The sequence below is a fragment of the Miniopterus schreibersii genome, assembly GCF_964146895.1.
Source record: "Miniopterus schreibersii genome assembly, chromosome: 1".
Lineage (NCBI taxonomy): Eukaryota > Metazoa > Chordata > Mammalia > Chiroptera > Miniopteridae > Miniopterus > Miniopterus schreibersii.
The window spans coordinates 14,525,278-14,542,774 of NC_138101.1; the positions used below are offsets into that span (position 1 = coordinate 14,525,278).

A 17,497-nucleotide genomic window follows, 5' to 3' on the forward strand; every position below is an offset into this window, starting at 1 on the left:
GAGAGGGAGAGGGAGAGAGAAACATCGATATGGGAGAGAAACATTGATCTGTTGCCTCCTCCATGCACCCTGACTGGGGATCAAACCTGCAATCTGGGTATGTGTCCTGACCGGGAATAGAACTGGTGTCCTATCAGTGCATGGGGCGATGCTCAAGCCACTGAGCCACGCCGGCCAGTGCTCCAGTGTACATTCCTATGATACACGGTCTCTATTGCATTGTGTGCCCAGCCAACTGACTGTTTTTTAAAAAGAAATATAAGTAAATTAAAATTTCTTTCAGATCTTAACCAAGGAGATACAGTAATTTTTAAGGAATTTTAAAAACTATTTTTTTGTTTTATTCTTATTTTCTTTTTATTTTATTGTCCCTGGTACCCTTAGGGGTTTGAAAATATGCCTGCATTCTTGACTTGGGGCATTGTTGACCATTCAGTTAAAAACAAAACTACATTTAATATTTTAAGTTCCTATTTATATATACAGCACTATACTAAATATGGGGCAGAATGAAAAAAAATGATCATAGACCTCCATGAATTTACCATCTAGTGGGGCATATAATGTCATAGATGTATAATACAGGACATACGGCAAAAGAGACTAGGAGCACACATGAATCATGGAAGAGCGCTTGTGTTTCTGAAGATAAAGTGTACATATGTTTTTCAGAGCATCCAGAAAAACTTGGGTGGGAGGCGTCCTTGAGGTGGACCTTTGGAGCTGGGTCTGGTTTTCACAGGTGTAGGTGATAGGTAGGACATTCCAAGATGAAGGTAGGTCAGGGCAGGGAAAAAGCATTAAAGCAGAATGTAGGGTACTAATTTATGTAGTAGTGAGAACTCTTGTCTTGCGTATGGTGTTGTGGGGGATGGGGTTGAAATGTGCTTGTTTGGTTTTCCTTCTTCCTGCTCCTTGCCACCTCTCCGATTTCTTCATTGTTCTTGCATTTCTTGCACCCTTAACTGTATGTATTCCATACGATTTATTTTTTAAGACTCAACTTTTAAAAAAGCAGTTTTAAGTTTACAACAAAATTGAGAGAGAGAAACAGAGATTTCCCATATACCCTGTACTCCAACGCATGCATAGTCTCTCTCATTATCAGCATCACTCAGCAGATTGGTACTTTTTTTGTTAACCAAGGATGAACCTGCACTGATACATCATCATCACCCAAAGTCCATAGTTTACTTTAGGGTTCATTTTTGGTGTTGTAGATTCTGTAGGTTTGTGCAAATTTATAATGACATATCATTATATGATTATAATATGAAGTATTTATACTGCCCTAAAAATCCCGTTATTTCGGATATTTCTTCTGTTCTTTTATCTTGCTTCTCCTGGGATTCCCATTACACATACGTTATACCATTTGTTGCTATCTCACAGTCCTTGGGTATTTTGTTGTCCTTTTTTCCATTTTTGTTCTCTTTGCTTTTTAGTTTTTGAGGTTTCTGTTGGTATATCCTCTAGCTCTGGAATTTTTTCTTCAGCTGTGTTTAGTCTGTTAATAAGCCCATTTAAGGCATTTTTCATTTCTGTTACAATGTTTTTGATCTCTAGCATTTCTTTCTGGTTCCTTAAGATTTCCATCCCTCTGCTTACATTGCCCACCTGTTCTTATATACCGCCTACTTTATCCATTAAAGCCCATAGCGTCTTAATTATAGTTGTTTTAAATTCCTCGTCTGATAATTCCAACATCCCTGCTGTGTCTGGTCTGATATTTGCTCTGTTTCTTCAGGTTGTATTTTTTGCCTTTTGGTATGCCATGTAATTTTTTTCTTGATAATTGGACATGATGTATGGGGTAAAAGAAACTGCTCTAAATAAGTCTCTAGTAATATGGTGGTGAGGTGTGGTGGGAGAGGAAGTGTTCTACAGCCCTATGATTAGGTCTCAGTCTTTTAGTGAGCCTCTGTCTCTGGACTGTAAACTTCACCATTGTTTCCCAGTTTTGTTTTGTTTTTTTTCTTCCACCGTAGGTGAGACGGGATACCTAGAGTGGACTAGAGTTGGGTATTTCCCTTCTCCCACTGGAAGATAGAGCCTAGTGGAGTTGAGTATTTCCCCTGGTCAGTTAGGCTCTGATAATATCCCTGCAGCTTAGGCTCTAGGTAACTGGTTTCCCTTGAGGGCACATCTTGTTTAGAGGAACAGAGTGCTCTGGAGTATTTTAAAATGGTTCTTTTTCCCCTCGCCGCTACTAGAAACAGGAGGGGATTCTCCCCCCCCCCCCCCCCCGTACTTTGGGAATCTGGTCAAGTTTGTGGAGGAAATTTTTACAATATCATGGGTTTCCTTGTGGGGTAGGAAGAAACTTTCCTCTACCCACCTAAGTTCTTTAGGCTGGTCTAATATAATAATTAAATCCACATGAGACAGAGCAACAAGAGAAGATAACTGAGTTTAATTACATACATACGCATGAGAACCCTACGTACATGAGAGAGTGAGACACCGCATACGAATGAAAGGTTCAGAGACAGGAAGGGAAAATGAGGTGCACAGGGCGTTCTGAGCTAAAGAAGAGGTAAGGCCCCGTGGGGCTCCAGAGGGTTGTCGCAGGCTGATAGAGCGCAGATAGATACTTGGTGATTGGTAGTTTGCCCTGCCATCTGGACAGGTAAATAGCATTGATCTCTGATAATCTCCTCCTATGGGCAAGGCCTCAAATTCAGACTCTTCTAGGTAGGTGAGGAAGGGGGCACAGAAATTTCTCTCCTGCCAGCAGGGTCTCTATTGTCTTTAGCTCAGAATAATTTGCATACCACAGAGGCACATCTTGGAGTGACTCCTTCCGAACCTCTACACCCTCCTTGTGACTGGGTATCCCTGGAGTTTTAAATTCTCAGAGTTTTAATTCTCTGCACTGAATCTCCAGCAATTTGTCAATTATAGTTCAGATTTTCCTACTCCTTTCAAATGGATCCAAGAAGTTTTTTACTTTTCAGTCAGTTCAGGTTTTTGCCTGTTAGAATGAAGTGACACCTTCCAAGCTCCTTACATGCGTAACCAGAAACCAGAAGTCTCCATAAGATTTTTGATTTTTGTTCCTCTTTTTTCCTTTCAACTAGGAAGCTTTATTCAGGCTCATGGCTTTAATTATCACGTTTGTGTATGTTTAATTTGGACTTTTGTCCTGAATTTCATTCTCACATTTTGTCTGCTAGGATCTTGAACTCTGTCCTAAATTCTAAAAAACTACATTGATGTCTCTACCTGTTTTCCTGTTTAGAAAGTCTCATGCTGAACCAGTCACTCACTGACTTTCTTAAAAACCCATTTCCTGTCTCTCCTTAACTACATTGCTGTTTTTATTGATGGTATCACTATTTTACTTATAACTCAGGCTCAGTGCTGCTTCTTGTTCCCCTCTCTGAGTTGTTGAGCTTTATTCATGTGATTTGATTTCCAAGTGGTCTTCCCAGTTGCTAGTCTTTTCTTCCTTTAAAATCCATTTTGACCATTATTACCTAACTAATTCAGAACAGAGTATTTTGTTATTTTCTTTCCCTCCTCAAAAACTTATATTGGATCTTCAGAGTCCAGTGGTCTCAACCTTTAGTGTGTATCAGAATCACCCGGAGGACTTGTCAAAACAAAGATGACGGGGCCCACCTGGAGCTCTGATTCAGTAGGCCTTGGGAGAGGCCGAGGAATTTGCCCTTGTTGACGGAGGTCATATAACCAGGGGGGACTCATCCTCCTGTGTTGGTGTCCGTAAACTGTGTTCTCTCCTGTTTCTGTGTGTTCATCGTGCTCCTTGCAGAGGTGAATTCTTCCACTTGTGTGCTCGATCTTATCTCCCCTAACACTCTAGGACAGTCATTTAGCTTTTTCTTCTCTTCAACAACCTTATTTTTGATTTCTAGTGGATCTTTCCCATCTGATGCAAATCTGCCATTATTTTTCCACATTATAAATGCAGCAAAATAAAAACTTCTCTGACTCTGCTTCTCCCTTTAGTTATTTCCCAGTTCCTTTATCCCTTCCTTACAACAAGACCCTTGAAAGGACTTTGTATACCATTTCTCTGCCTCATTCTTTCTTGAACTCACTCAAGCTTTTGCCTCTATTACTTCACCAAAACTGTTCTTATGCTCACCGGAGATGTCCAGTGGTCAGTTATCAGTCTTCATATCACTTCCTGGCATCATGATATAGTTAAACACGCTTTCCTTTTTAACGTACTTTTTTCATTTGGCTTCTGGGAGACGTTTTCCTTCTGTATTGGTTGCTTCCTTTCAGTTTCCTTGCGGATTTCCTCCTCACCTCCCTGACCTCCCAGCACTGAGTGCTCCAGAACTTAGTTCTTACACCTCTTTGCCTGCTTACCCCCTTGGTGATCTCTCCTAATTTCAAGGCTTTTAAATACCCTCTATTCATTGTAGTCTGGATTCATATGTCCAGTTGCATAAGTATCTCCATTTGGGTATCTGATAGTAATCTTAGGTTTAAAATGTTCAAAATTGAGTCCTGATTTTCTACTTGACCCAATTTCTCTTTCTCTGTTATCTTCATTTCTGACAGTGGAGTTACCGTTTAAACAGCTGCATTATAACACTCCGTAAATGGGCCAAAAAAATTGACGTTATCTTTGACATTTTGTGATTTTATCCACCATTGTTGATTATTGCCAAGATTATTAATCTACTAGAGGGTGCAAATGCCAATATTTTAATTCTGTGCTTTTTCTGGTTAGTTGGAATACATCTTTAAAGAGAAATTTTAATATATCAATTATTTGGTTTTCTATTTATACAGGAAAGACAGGACAAACGGATGATTTTTTCCCCTTTATTTATAGCTTTTCAAAAATAATTAGGTAGACCCTGGCTGGGTGGCTCAGTTGGTTGGAGCGTTTTCCCATGCACTAAAAGGTTGTGGGTTCGATTCCTGGTCAGAGCACATACCTCGGTTCTATTCCCAGACTGGGCATGTACGGGAGGCAACTGATTAATGTTTGTCTCTCACATCAATGTTTCTCTCTCTCTCAAAGAATAATAATAATTAGGTAGTTCCCAAAGATCCTCCAAAGGAGAGAAAAGAATGTGTGTCGCTGTGGGTGGCAGTATATGGATATGTGTGTATTACTATGTACTCATGGATTTAAATATTATGACTTATTTTCTTGTTTAAATTGTCCCATATTTGGCCAGCAGAAGCTTATTTTAGCTTGCGCCTGGATCTTTTTGACCCAGCCTTAGTAGTCTTGGATAGTTTCTTGCTTTCTACTGTGATAAGATGTTCAGGCTCAGCTTGTACATTTCTGGCTCCAGAATTCCACTTTCTTCAGCCATTTTCCTAAGAAGCATTGATTAGTTTTACTGGAGGAAAACAATAGCTGACAGACCACAATCAAGGTGCTAGTAGTGCTGTTAGTCATTGTTTCCTTGTCTTTTCTGTGGATAGAGCTAGGAAGTATTTTGTTCTATGTGTGTGTGTTGTTTTTTTTAAAGATGATGATATACACTCTGAATTCAGCATGATACTTATGATATAAATTTAGTACTACAGGTTTTTTATTTAACTTCACTGATTTTACCCCTGTATCTTCCTACAATCACATGGAAACTCTTGGTGCTTAACAATGCCAGCATTATTACTCATTAGATTTATCCCACAGTATGCGCACAACAGTCTCAGGATACACATTACTAACATTAACATCAATGATATGGTTACTGAAAACAGTTTAACCCCTCCCTCCTTTTTTTTGAATGACTTCTTTTTGTTGTTGTTGTTCATAGGGTATATTCCACTAGGGATATATAGTTCAAGTCAATGGAGATAGTTCCTAACGGTGTGATTACATTTCTAACTAGATAGTACAGTTAGGTTCATTTGTTAATTTAACTTGTGACTTTTAGTGATTACATTTAAAATTAATTTTGTTTTATAATTATAAAAGTATTTCTACGGTTCCAGAGTCCTATCTGTAAAACAAAAGCATACGCAAAAAGTATACCTTTTTTCTCTGTCCCATATATCATATTTCCTGTATCCCTTTAAAGGTAACTTTTCCCCTCCTAATTTTATGGTTTACCTGTCCTTTAATTTTTTAAATATAAGCAGATAGTTACATAATTTTATTCTCTTAAAAAATCAAACTTGCTTATTTCAAGTGACAGTATACTTTTTAAAACAAATCCTCACCTGAGGATGTTTCTTCCATTGATTCTACAGAGAAGAGGAAAGGAGAAGGGGAGGGGAGAGAGAGAGAAACATTGATGTGAGAGAGAAACATCAATTGGCTGCCTTCCGTATGTGCCCCAACCGGGAATTGAACCCTTAACTCTTCAGTGTGGGGCGTGATGCTCTGCACTGAAGCCACACCAGCCAGGACAGTAACAATATACTTTTAATTTTACTTATTTTATTAATTTCTGGGTTCCTTGTGCAGGAAAGTGTATTTTTTAAGGGTAGGGGCTTTGTTTGCTTTATTTTGCTATATTCTCACCACTTAGAACAGGGTTAGAATGTGTTGTTAAAATGTGTGTCATTAGTAAATACTCTAGTTGAGTGACAGGATGCTGAAGATAGCATCCAGAATTTTATTTTTATTTCCGCGTCAGAATCTTGCCCGGTAACTAGTGAAAATAGTTTCTTTACAGAAGTAACAAAATATTCTTTTAAAGTTAATAATCACTGAATGTCTGTTTTTTCATTGATTACCCAAATAATATTTCCTCAAACTTTTTGTTAACTCTACGCATCTGTGTGCGTCTGTGTACTGACTTGTGCGTAATGGCTCAGCATAGCTTTTTCAACCTAACAGTGCATAGAGAATGTTTAAATTAAAGAGGCCTGAACTATTGGGGCAAGGGGTATTTGGGAACTCTCTACTTTTCTGCTAAGCTTTGCTGTGAACCTAAAACTGTTCTAAAAAAAAAATGTCTTAAAAAATCATGTGCTATTATAGTACTCTTAGTACTGGGACTCATGACAAATTTACAAAGTTGCAGTGATGTCAATTAGATTTGTGCCAGAAGCCATATATAAAATCATTGTATTTGTATGTGATGTCATTGTTATAAATTACACATGCAAAAATCATCATCGATTTTCTTTTATTAGTATTAAGGTTAAAACAAGTAAGTGCACTCAGTAGAATGAGTATACCAGGAATAGAACCATGCATGTGTATGATTAGGTAAACCATGCAACAATACTGATATCTTATTATGTTTAAAATATATAAAGGTAGCATTGCAGATCATTGGGAATATTAAAGTTATTTCAGTAAGCAATGATTGGATAATTATGATATAGAGAAAAATAAAATTAGATTCTAACTTTTCACCTTATGTAAAAAATAAACCAGAATGATTAAGAAATAGAATAATAAAAGTGAAACCACACAGAAGTTACTAGAAAATACAGATGAATACTTACTAGAAGTTATTTGAACCTCTGATAAGAACCTGTCAGTTTCCTTAATGTAGCCTAATTATGCACTGGGTCTTTAAGATGGGCAAGGGTAAATGTATGTCAGATGGAAGAAACTGCTCAATTTATAGCTCTGACTTTTATCTCCAGATATTTTTTCTTCTCTCCATACGAAGGTCTCTTACTATTTGCTGCTGTAATTACAGGCATGCTTCTGTGTGTGTGTGCGCGCACGTGTGTGTGTGCGTGTGCACTGTTTTTCTTTTAATGCTGATGTGGAAATATTTCTTTCCTTGAGTCTCTACAAATCAGAAAGAAATAACAATTTTTTATAAAAGGATATACAGACATAATAATAAGATGTTGGATAATCTGATTTATAAAGTCAATTTATTTATTTGCTTTTGTGAATCCTTATATTTATAATTTCCTATTTGTCTCTTTTTTTTTGTTTTCCTGTGTCAGAAGCCATCTTTGCTTATTGCCAGCCATTAAATGAGTCTAGACTCTGGAGACTATACCTAATTAATGGGGGCCAGTAAGCTAAAGGAGTTTTGATATTTGAGAATGGTACAGTAGGGCCTCCTTATCCACAGTTTCTCTTTCCATGGTTTCAGTTACAGGCTACCATGATCCAAAAATATTAAATGGAAAATTCCACAAATAATTCATAAGTTTTAAATTTTGCACCATTCTGAGTAGTTAAACTCTCTCGCTGTCCCACTCCATCCCAGGACATGAATCACCCTTTTATCTAATATATCCATTCTGTATAGGCTACCTGCCCATTGTCACTTGGTAGCCATTTCTGTTACTAGATCAGTTATCAGAAAGAGAGAGAGAGAGAGGGACCACATTTACATGTGCCTAATTTATAAATTAAACCTTATCACAGATATGTATGTATATACAGAGTTCAGTACTACCTGTGGTTCCAGGCATCCACTGGGATCTTGGAATATATCCCTCATGATAAGGGGAACTGCTGTATATTTTAGGATGATTTTGGGTTTTTTTGGCTTCAAGTAATAGAATACCTGAATTAAAAGTAGCTTAAACAGTAGCAGCTTGCTATTTGAAATTATATTATCATAAGTTAATTCAGAGGCTCAGTAATGTGAAGGGCTCTGCATTAGCTTTTCTTTTGCTGATTTTCTAATTACTGTTGGAAAGGATGCAGTAGCTCTAAGCATTGCATATGCTCCCGTGATGACATGAAAGGTGGAGGAGAATGGAGAGATGTTGCTTTCCCTTTTTCTGTCTCTCCCTTTGTTTTATCATAGAGAAAACAGGACTTGTTTCCCACATGTAAATTAAGTATATAGTAGATATTTCATAAAAGCAATACAAATGGTTAATAAACACATACGAGAATTTTAATCTCAATAAGACTCTTGGAATGCCATATTTAGTTCTGTATTTTTCCTGGGAATGATTGAACAGTGCCTTGGTGAATCCAGGTAACCCCTTCTTGCATTAGGTTAGAAGTTAAGAGAGTACCTTAAAATATGTCCAGTCATTTCAAATATGTTCAGATCATTTCAAATGATCTAGAGTGTACAAGTCAAGGCAAAAATTTAACTCATCATTTAAAATAAATAAGTGATTTACATGAAATAGTGTACATTGTTGAGTGTTTACTATATACCAAGTGCTCTTCTTTACACTTCATGTGAAATAAATAATCCTCACAACCCTTTGATTTAGGACTTTTATTACCATTTTGCTGACTAGAAAACTGAAGGACAGAGAGTAAAGTAACTTACCTAGGTCATAACAGTAAATAGTAGATTTGGGCTATATATATATATGTAATTTGGAGACTAAGTCTGTGCGTTCAATCACTATGCAACCTGTTTGATATAACAATTTTGGATTGAAGAGAGAAACATGGACAATTCATACTTTGTTAGCATGCTATCACCTTTAAGAGTTTGGGAATCAGTGCATTTTTACAGAACATCCAGGTTAGAATGGTGGTGAAGAACTGGAACTTTGGAATTCTTTAGAATTTTCTTCCAGTATTAGGCCTATTAAATAGCTGTATAAACTAGAATAAATTGCAAGCTCACCCTTAGTCTTAGCTTTTTCATCTTTCAAAGTGAGATAACAGTAGTATCTTTCTTGTTATGCATCATTTCTTCTGAGATATTATGCTGAGTAATTTAATATTGTTTTCAAGACAGGAAGACCCTGCAGTTTTTTCAAGGAACCCATCTGCTTCAATGACTCACATATCAGACCTTGGACACTGTGTTGTTTTGATGACAGGTGTCCTTTGGGAAAGTCTCTGCTTACATTGTCAGTGAAAAAGCTGTATTTTTCTATTTCTGTGTTATGTGTTTTGTTTCAGAATATCTGAAATGGTACTTTAAGAATATTGGGTAATCTTAACTTTAGAAATGTTTGATATTTCCTCAAATGTGTATTAAGCCTACCAATATAGTCAGGGTGAGACTCATTTATTCAGGCTTTAAATTTCAACAGCAGTAACAACTTTGATATGTAAAAACCAATCAAAATAATTTGATTTAATGTAATTTTATTGTCTAACACTTCTATGCACTATGCGTTTTTAAGTTAATCTTCATAACCATATGTGGTAGACAGTTTTATTTTTCTCATTGTACAGAGGAGAAATATGAGGCTAAAGAGGATTTAAGTAATGGTCAGGTTTTAAATATAGTCTATCAGACTGCAGAATCTGAGTGCCTAACTGGAATAATAAATCACCTGTCCTAGGTATTGAGGTCTTAAAATTGTTTATTGAAAAATAAAAGGAGAAACAAATTTATCATTGTCATGTCGTGGAAATCAGGACAAGAATTGTGTAGCGCAGGCCTCCTGAGGCACTGAAACTGGAAGGTCATCAAGAACTGAGGCAGTTCCTGGTGCCATTTCTTTCTCTCTCCTCATCTCTGTTCACTTTTGTTATTTTCTCTGAATATTGACTTCCTCTGTTCTTCTTATCACCTGACCCATTTTGACTGCTCATAAAATGGTACCTTCAATACCAGTATCTTTATCATCTTAAAATTCTGGAGCCATGGCCAAGTGACTCTTTTCATGGTCTGAATTATAGTTTCCTGAGATAGAATCCTGTCATCCTGGTCAGGCTCTGGATGCGTCAAGTGTCTGTCCTTTGATCAGATAGCTGTGACAGTCGGTGATACATTTAGGGAGGGTTGACTGGATGATTTCAGGGATTTACACTAATGCTGGTAGGTAGGTTCTCAGGGAAAGAGGTATAGGCTGAATAGAGCCCCAAAATATGCAGGTCCTCGAGTCATGTCATTTTATTCAACCTCATTTTGTTATAATGTTATGAGATGCCATAGGAATCTAACTCTTGTTTATATCAATTAGCCTGTGGTAAAATTGGTTTCATTATACATTGTTTTGTTTAAAGTCACAGACCCTATTGACGATATTAAGTGAGGACCTACTGTACTAACATGTATCAGATAATATTAAAGCAGTGTCATAAAAATAATAGCACAAATACAAAATACCAGTACAATAACATAACAAAAATAAATGTAAAATAAAAATAACAGTACAAATACAAAGTACAAAATAATAATAGGTACAAGAAACTGAAACTGGTTGATTATTTAAAAGCTACCTTCATGACCCTGGGTATGTAATTTCTATAAGGATATTAGAAGAATTTATTTCAAAGAATCACCTGTGTGAATGTTTTTGTAAAGAATATTAAGTAGCCATTATTTACTGAGCATTCTTTTATTTGTATTGTCAAACCAGGTTTTCCTGTAGTAGGTTTGCAGAATTGGATATGCTTACCAAGGAAGTCTACATTATTTGAAGATTTACTTCATAGAATTTAAGGCTCTGTTTTCCAATTTCTTAGTTTACTGTTTCAATGAATAAGAAGTATTTGTAATTTGTCATGCATTTTCAGTTATTGGTGACTGTTTTAGAAATTTCTCTAGTAGCCTGTCTCATTTCTGAAATCTTCAGTTTTCTATGAAGCTTTTAAAAAGTCTGGTTAGAATGGTCTGCTCTTCTGTAGGATTCTGGGAAGAAGGTTTAATGGAAACTGATGATTCTAGTGTATTTGGTACAGTTAAACATTTTCCAACTTAGTGTCAAGGTAATTTTAATTATAGTGTTTTCTAGTCATATTTTATGATCAAAATGTTAAAGATACATATATGAGATATAGAATATACTTTTACATGGTTTATTATGAATTGTGTTATCTTGGGCTTATATTTTAAAACAAGTATATGGGGAGGGGCAAAAGTAGGTTTACAGCTGTGAGTACTTGAAACACAGTTTATTTAGATATCATTATTTATTAATCATTGTATTATTTTCCATATGAACAACTGTAAACATACTTTCACCCCACCTGTATATTAATTTTTAAATGGTAATTCCAGGGAAAATGTAATTCATTGTGTTTTTAAGTTTTCACTCAACTTTCTTAGGAGCCAGATAATTCTTTTTTTTTTTTTTTAAATATATCTTTATTGATTTCAGAGAGAGGAAAGGAGAGGGAGAGAGAGATAGAAACATCAATGATGAGAGAGTCATTGATCTGCTGCCTCCTGCACGCCCCCGACTGGGAATCGAGCCTGCCACCCAGGCATGTGCCCTGACCGGGAATTGAACCCCGATCGCCTGGATCCTAGGTCGACTCTCAACTGCTGAGCCACGCCCAGCCGGGCCAGATAATTCTTTTATATCAGATGAGTTATAGATACCATCATAAGCTTAAAAAAGTTTATGTTCTTTTATTTTGTTAAGTTCATACTTTGGCAGGTAGCTATACACTTATTCTGGGCTTCCTAGAGTTCAAGTAACTAGAATGCTGCATCTAGTCTGTATATGGAAATTAGCTTTATTTTCTGAAATATTTTGATCATGAAACCACAGAACTCTACTTCTGTGGTGAGAAGAGTTTCCTAGGGTGGTGGTGGTGTTTTTCAATGTATCGTGTAAGTGAAACAGTTGCCATTTATTTTAACTTACTGGACTATTTCCAAAACAGCCTTCCTCCCTGTTCTGCCAGTTACGATTTTCAGTCTAGAATTTTTCTCTAGCTCTTGAACTCCATCAAAGATGGGGCAGCCCTAGCCGGTTTTGCTCAGTGGTTAGAGCATTGACTCGTGGACTGAAAGGTCCTGGGTGCAATTCCGGCCAAGGGCATATGCCTCGGTTGCAGGCTCGTCCCCGGCCCTGGTCAGGGTGCATGCAGGAGGCACCCAATCGATGTGTCTCACATTGGTGTTTCTCTCTCTCCCTTCCATTCTCTCTGAAAAGCAATGAAAAAATATCCTCAGGTAAGGATTAAAAAAAATAAATTAAAAAAATCATAAGAAAAAAAAATAGGGGTAGTTTTTGGGTATCTTAGTGGCAGTGACCAGTGACTTCTTCAGGTATATGTACTGGATTCCAAAGGCATCAGTCAGGAAGAGCAGGAGGGGTAGGCAGAAAAAGATGAATAGAAAATAGGAATAGAAATAGACAAGGAGGAGTTGGGGTAATGAAAATTAAAATATTAATTTAAAATTTAAATTTGTATTTAAAATAATGTTTAAAAAGGGCATTTAGAAAAAAAGAATAAGGCATTATTTTGAACAACAGAATATATGTGCTAGAATAGACCTTTTAGGTTAGTGCTTTTCAGATTATCTGTGGTGAAGGAACAGATTTTTCATTTTAATTCATTATGCATAAGGCATGCATGGTGAGTACATTTATCACATGCTTGGGTTAGATGCTTTGAAAACATTGTCTGATTGCTATAAAGGTTTCTAAATGGCTGTTCTCGATTTCTGTCTATACTGTAGATTGGTATCAGTTTAATGACTGACCATAGTGTGCTGACCACGTGTGGAGTAGTGTTGTTGATCCTAAAAAGCTTCTTCATTTTTGCACCCAAGGTATTGAAGCTTGGAAAAGTGAAATGATTTGCTCAGTATTATACAACTATTAAAATTGTATTTTTTAGTTTCAGTAGAGAACAACTCTACTCAAAAGCAAAAGTTGGTCTTTTGTCTGAAGGTGATGCCCATTGTCAGTACATAAAAGTCAGAAAAGTGTACCTCTGGGGATTTTTGCTTTCTGCATTGTGGATTTCTGCAGTAATCTTTCATATGATCTCATATTTTTGGAATCAGAAAAAAATCAATAAAAATACCAAGAAAACCCAGAAATATTGCTACAAGTGTAAAAAGCATAATAATTGGAAAAAACTTAGTTTCATATAATTAGATGAATGAATTTATATGGGAAAAGTGTCAAGAGATGAGGCCTAACTGTTTGTAGGGACAGGACTGGGAGCGGCATGCAGGCCATAGAAAGGAGATTGCTTTTTATTTGGCAGACAGTGGGGAGCAATTAAAAATTTTTATATAATGAGTAATATAAAACAGGTTGGTTTTTAGCAAAGAAAATTTTAGTGCTTTCTCTCTATACTATTAATGTAATCGTGTGAATAATAGCTTAAAAGGTAGGAGAATATAGAAATAGGATGCAGTAATTGAGATTAGTATTTAGTGTCTTTTAAAACACCCTGCCACTAAGTAGTTGGTAAAACTGTATAATATTGAGGCAGGATATTATGCTGTGGAGCACAACCAAATTGCTTGGGTTGGAATCTCATCTCAGCTTTTCATTATTTTTTCAACCTTGGGCAAAATCCTTAACTTCTTTGAGCCTTGGTTTTCTCATCTATAAATTGGGGATAGATAATAGAACTGAAATTAAATGACTGTCTCGGTATGTGTGTGTGTATTTTATTATAGGTATATAGACATTTATTAAATAATGTAGAATCATTCCTGGCAAATAATGAACATTAAGTATTTTTGCTGCTATTGCTGTTATCATGATTAGTAATAGAAGGCATTTCATTGAGTAAATTACATAAACATGCAAGAATAATGTGAGTATAAAATACCAAAGTTATACCAGTTATCTGATAATCACCACCCACTGGATTTCAAATTTTATTTTTTTCTCAGTTTATAGAGACTAAAATAGTGAATTTAAGTATATTTAACTTAGTGTTTTCTCTCTTACAGTTTATCAGAGAAGATATGAAATATAAAGATGCTACTAAAAAACACAGCCATTTGCACAGAGAAGATAAGCACATAACTGTTGAGGATTTATGGAAACGATGGAAAACATCAGAAGGTAAGGCTGTTTTAGTGATCCAGATCCCTTCCCTGCTCTTCCGCCCGGCTTAGCCATTGTTAGCTCACTAATTGCATATGATTTTACAAAAAATCAAAATAACATTTCTGTGAGAATATTTATAATTTAGTAAATAATTATTTTATCATATAAACATATGGATTCCAAAGTTCTCTTTTTAGTTATAGAAAACAGTTTCTAAAGTCTTTATAAGTAAGGCACAGAACTTTTAAGCTTTTCCTTAAGTGAACCATTAATGAAGTATTCTAATATTTGCATGATAAAGTTGTGTAATTTATGTTTTATTTCTTTTTCTACTCTTAAGTTCTCAAGCTTATTTGTGGACAGTAGTTGTTTAGGGCAGGAAAAGTGTATTACCTAAAACCTCAACTTGATCCCTAATACTAGAAAGCTACTAAAATTTTATAAAAAGCCCATTAAGCTTATTATTATTTTTTTGAGTAACAGGGTCAACCAAAATGTCTAATATTTTTGTTCTTTTACGAAAGTCAGATAATGTTGTAGCATATGTTTTTCTCTTCACATTTGAATAATAAAATGAAATTAAAAGGATGCTGGGATAGATTACCAAGTAGGAATTTAAAGAAATAATAAAGTTTACTAAACTGTCAATGGTAATGTTTGGAAATGGGAAAAATACAGGAAACTATTCCACCAATGCTCAGTATTTTTATTAATGTAAAAGGTTTATAGCTAGCATGCATATATACACACACACACACACACACTTTTTGAAAGAGGCATGTGTTGCAGTATACTGGAAGAAGAAGAAGAAAGAAGGTAAAAAATACCACCAACTTAAATGAAGGATATACATAGACTTCAGAAATCTGTCTCTCCATCTTCCCCCCCTTATCACTTTCAAGTAATGTGAGCTTGAGTAAGAATAGGAACACATGAATATACATTTTATGGGGGAAAGTGCTAGAATAAGACTATCTACATGAAATATAGTAATATGCAGATATTACTAAAGGAATCGGAGATGCATTATTGCCACTAGTGTATTTTAGATTTTGTGTGTGTGTGATAAGTTGAATGGAACACACTAACCAATTTTTGAATGAAGGAAAAAAGATTTGACCACTTCTCATCAGTTGTTATGCTTCACCCTGGTACAGCCCCCATCTCTTGCCTGGGTAATTGCAATAGCCACTTAATGGTCTCCCTGCATATACTTTTGCTCTGCTGTAGTCTGTTCTTCATTTAGCAGAGTAACCTATTTAAAATACAAGTCAGATCTGTTCAATGCCCTATAGTGTCTCAGAGTAAAAGCCAAAATCTTTACAAAAACCTATAAGCCTCTACACGACCTGCCTTCCACTCCACCCTGTTAACTCCCATCTCTGTCCTGTCCATCGTCCTCACTCACTGAGCTCTCTTCTAGCTGGACTCCTTGCTATTCTGCAACTGCAGGAATGCAGAATAACTCCATTACCACTTTTATTAAAGTCTGTCAGGGCAATTCTCTCTGAGGCCCACCCTGACCACTTTTAAAATTGCAACCCCCCACCTCCCTGCCCTGGGTTTGTTAGCACTCTTGTTTCCTGTTACTCAACTTCATGCTTTTTCCCCCCATATATTGTGTATTACCTTCTAATATATTAAAAAAATGACTTATTATATTTGTCTCCTTTCTCTCTCTCCCTGCCTCAAGAATGTAAGCCAGGGGGGTCTTTGTCTATTTTGTTTATTAATGTATCCCAAATTTAAGAGAACTCTGTCCTTAAACCCCATTTTGGCTTCCTGCCCTAGTGAGTTTGGTGAGATCTTTTGTAATCTATGAGAATGTTTATTTTTCTTTTTTAAGCTAAATGCCTTTAGCTTAAAAAGCCTAAGTTTTCACCTTAATTTCCACCCTCTTAAGATTTCACCATTATGATGATGAGAAAACTTCCCTCTAAGTCTCCGAAGAGTTGTCCTAAATGATCTATTCTCTGCTTCCTTTCCTCTGAAGCCCATCTCTTACATAACCTTTTTAGGGGATTAGGACGTGGGAGGAGTTGTCTTAGGGCTCCTACTAAAACAGCTTCATGAAAGGGGAGAGAGAGGAGTTCAGTAAAGTAAACCTCCACCAGAAGCTTTATAGTGACCTAAGTTATATGCTCAACCCATGGCACACTCTTTTTATATATTAAAGGGGTCATGTAAAGGCGGGGCATTGTTGCAAGATCACTGGTTTTTAAATTATAGCCCGACAAGCCCCAGGTTTCCTGGAGTATCTCAGGAATGGAGCGTGCCGAATGTGTAGGGTTCTGCTTTTATTTGGTATGTCTGATTTCTGTTTAAGAGTTCTTTTGGGAAACAAGAGATATGATTCTTGTGAAAAGTTTTGGAAAGTGCTGATATAGAGATTACACTGTACCTTTAACAATAATATGTAATTCAAGGTTATTTAGTTCAATATGAATGCAAATATAAATATACACATGTGTGCACACATATACATACATCCACCAACATACACAGTTACACTTTGCACATCATTGTTGTGTCTCTAATGCCTAGAGCAGTGCCTTATTTACTTTGATATTTAGTAAATATTTGATGAATGAATGAATGAATGTGTAATGCTGAACATCAGTATTTAGGTTCATCAAATACTCAGTTCATCAAACATCATTTAAGTTCAGGCATTTCTGCCAAAATGAAATACATGTACTCCTGAAAAACTTATGTCTTGCAAAATTACAAACTTAAAAATTACAGAGTTTATGGGAGATAATGGGGGTGAAGCAGACTACTCAAAACCTATGCAGCTTTGTAACCAGAGCACTAACAGTACTAATAAAAATACTAGCACAGATAAAGGTGTGTTAAATTTCTAATCAACAAATACTATAGTAGATAATGGACTTTATCTTAAAATATAAGTAAAGATACGTTAATGGAAGGAGGTTTTAGGTAGGGT

General features: G+C 36.0%; 1 protein-coding gene across 3 annotated transcripts in view; it reads left to right on the forward strand.

Moving 5' to 3' along the window:
- STIM2 (stromal interaction molecule 2) overlaps positions 1-17,497 on the forward strand; it is a 136,347-nt gene that overhangs the window by 68,060 nt on the left and 50,790 nt on the right. For all 3 annotated transcript variants that reach the window (XM_081123439.1, XM_081123438.1, XM_081123440.1), the window contains exon 3: positions 14,451-14,565. In XM_081123439.1, the coding sequence (XP_080979565.1) occupies positions 14,451-14,565 (115 nt within the window). The remainder of the gene's footprint in view (positions 1-14,450; positions 14,566-17,497) is intronic.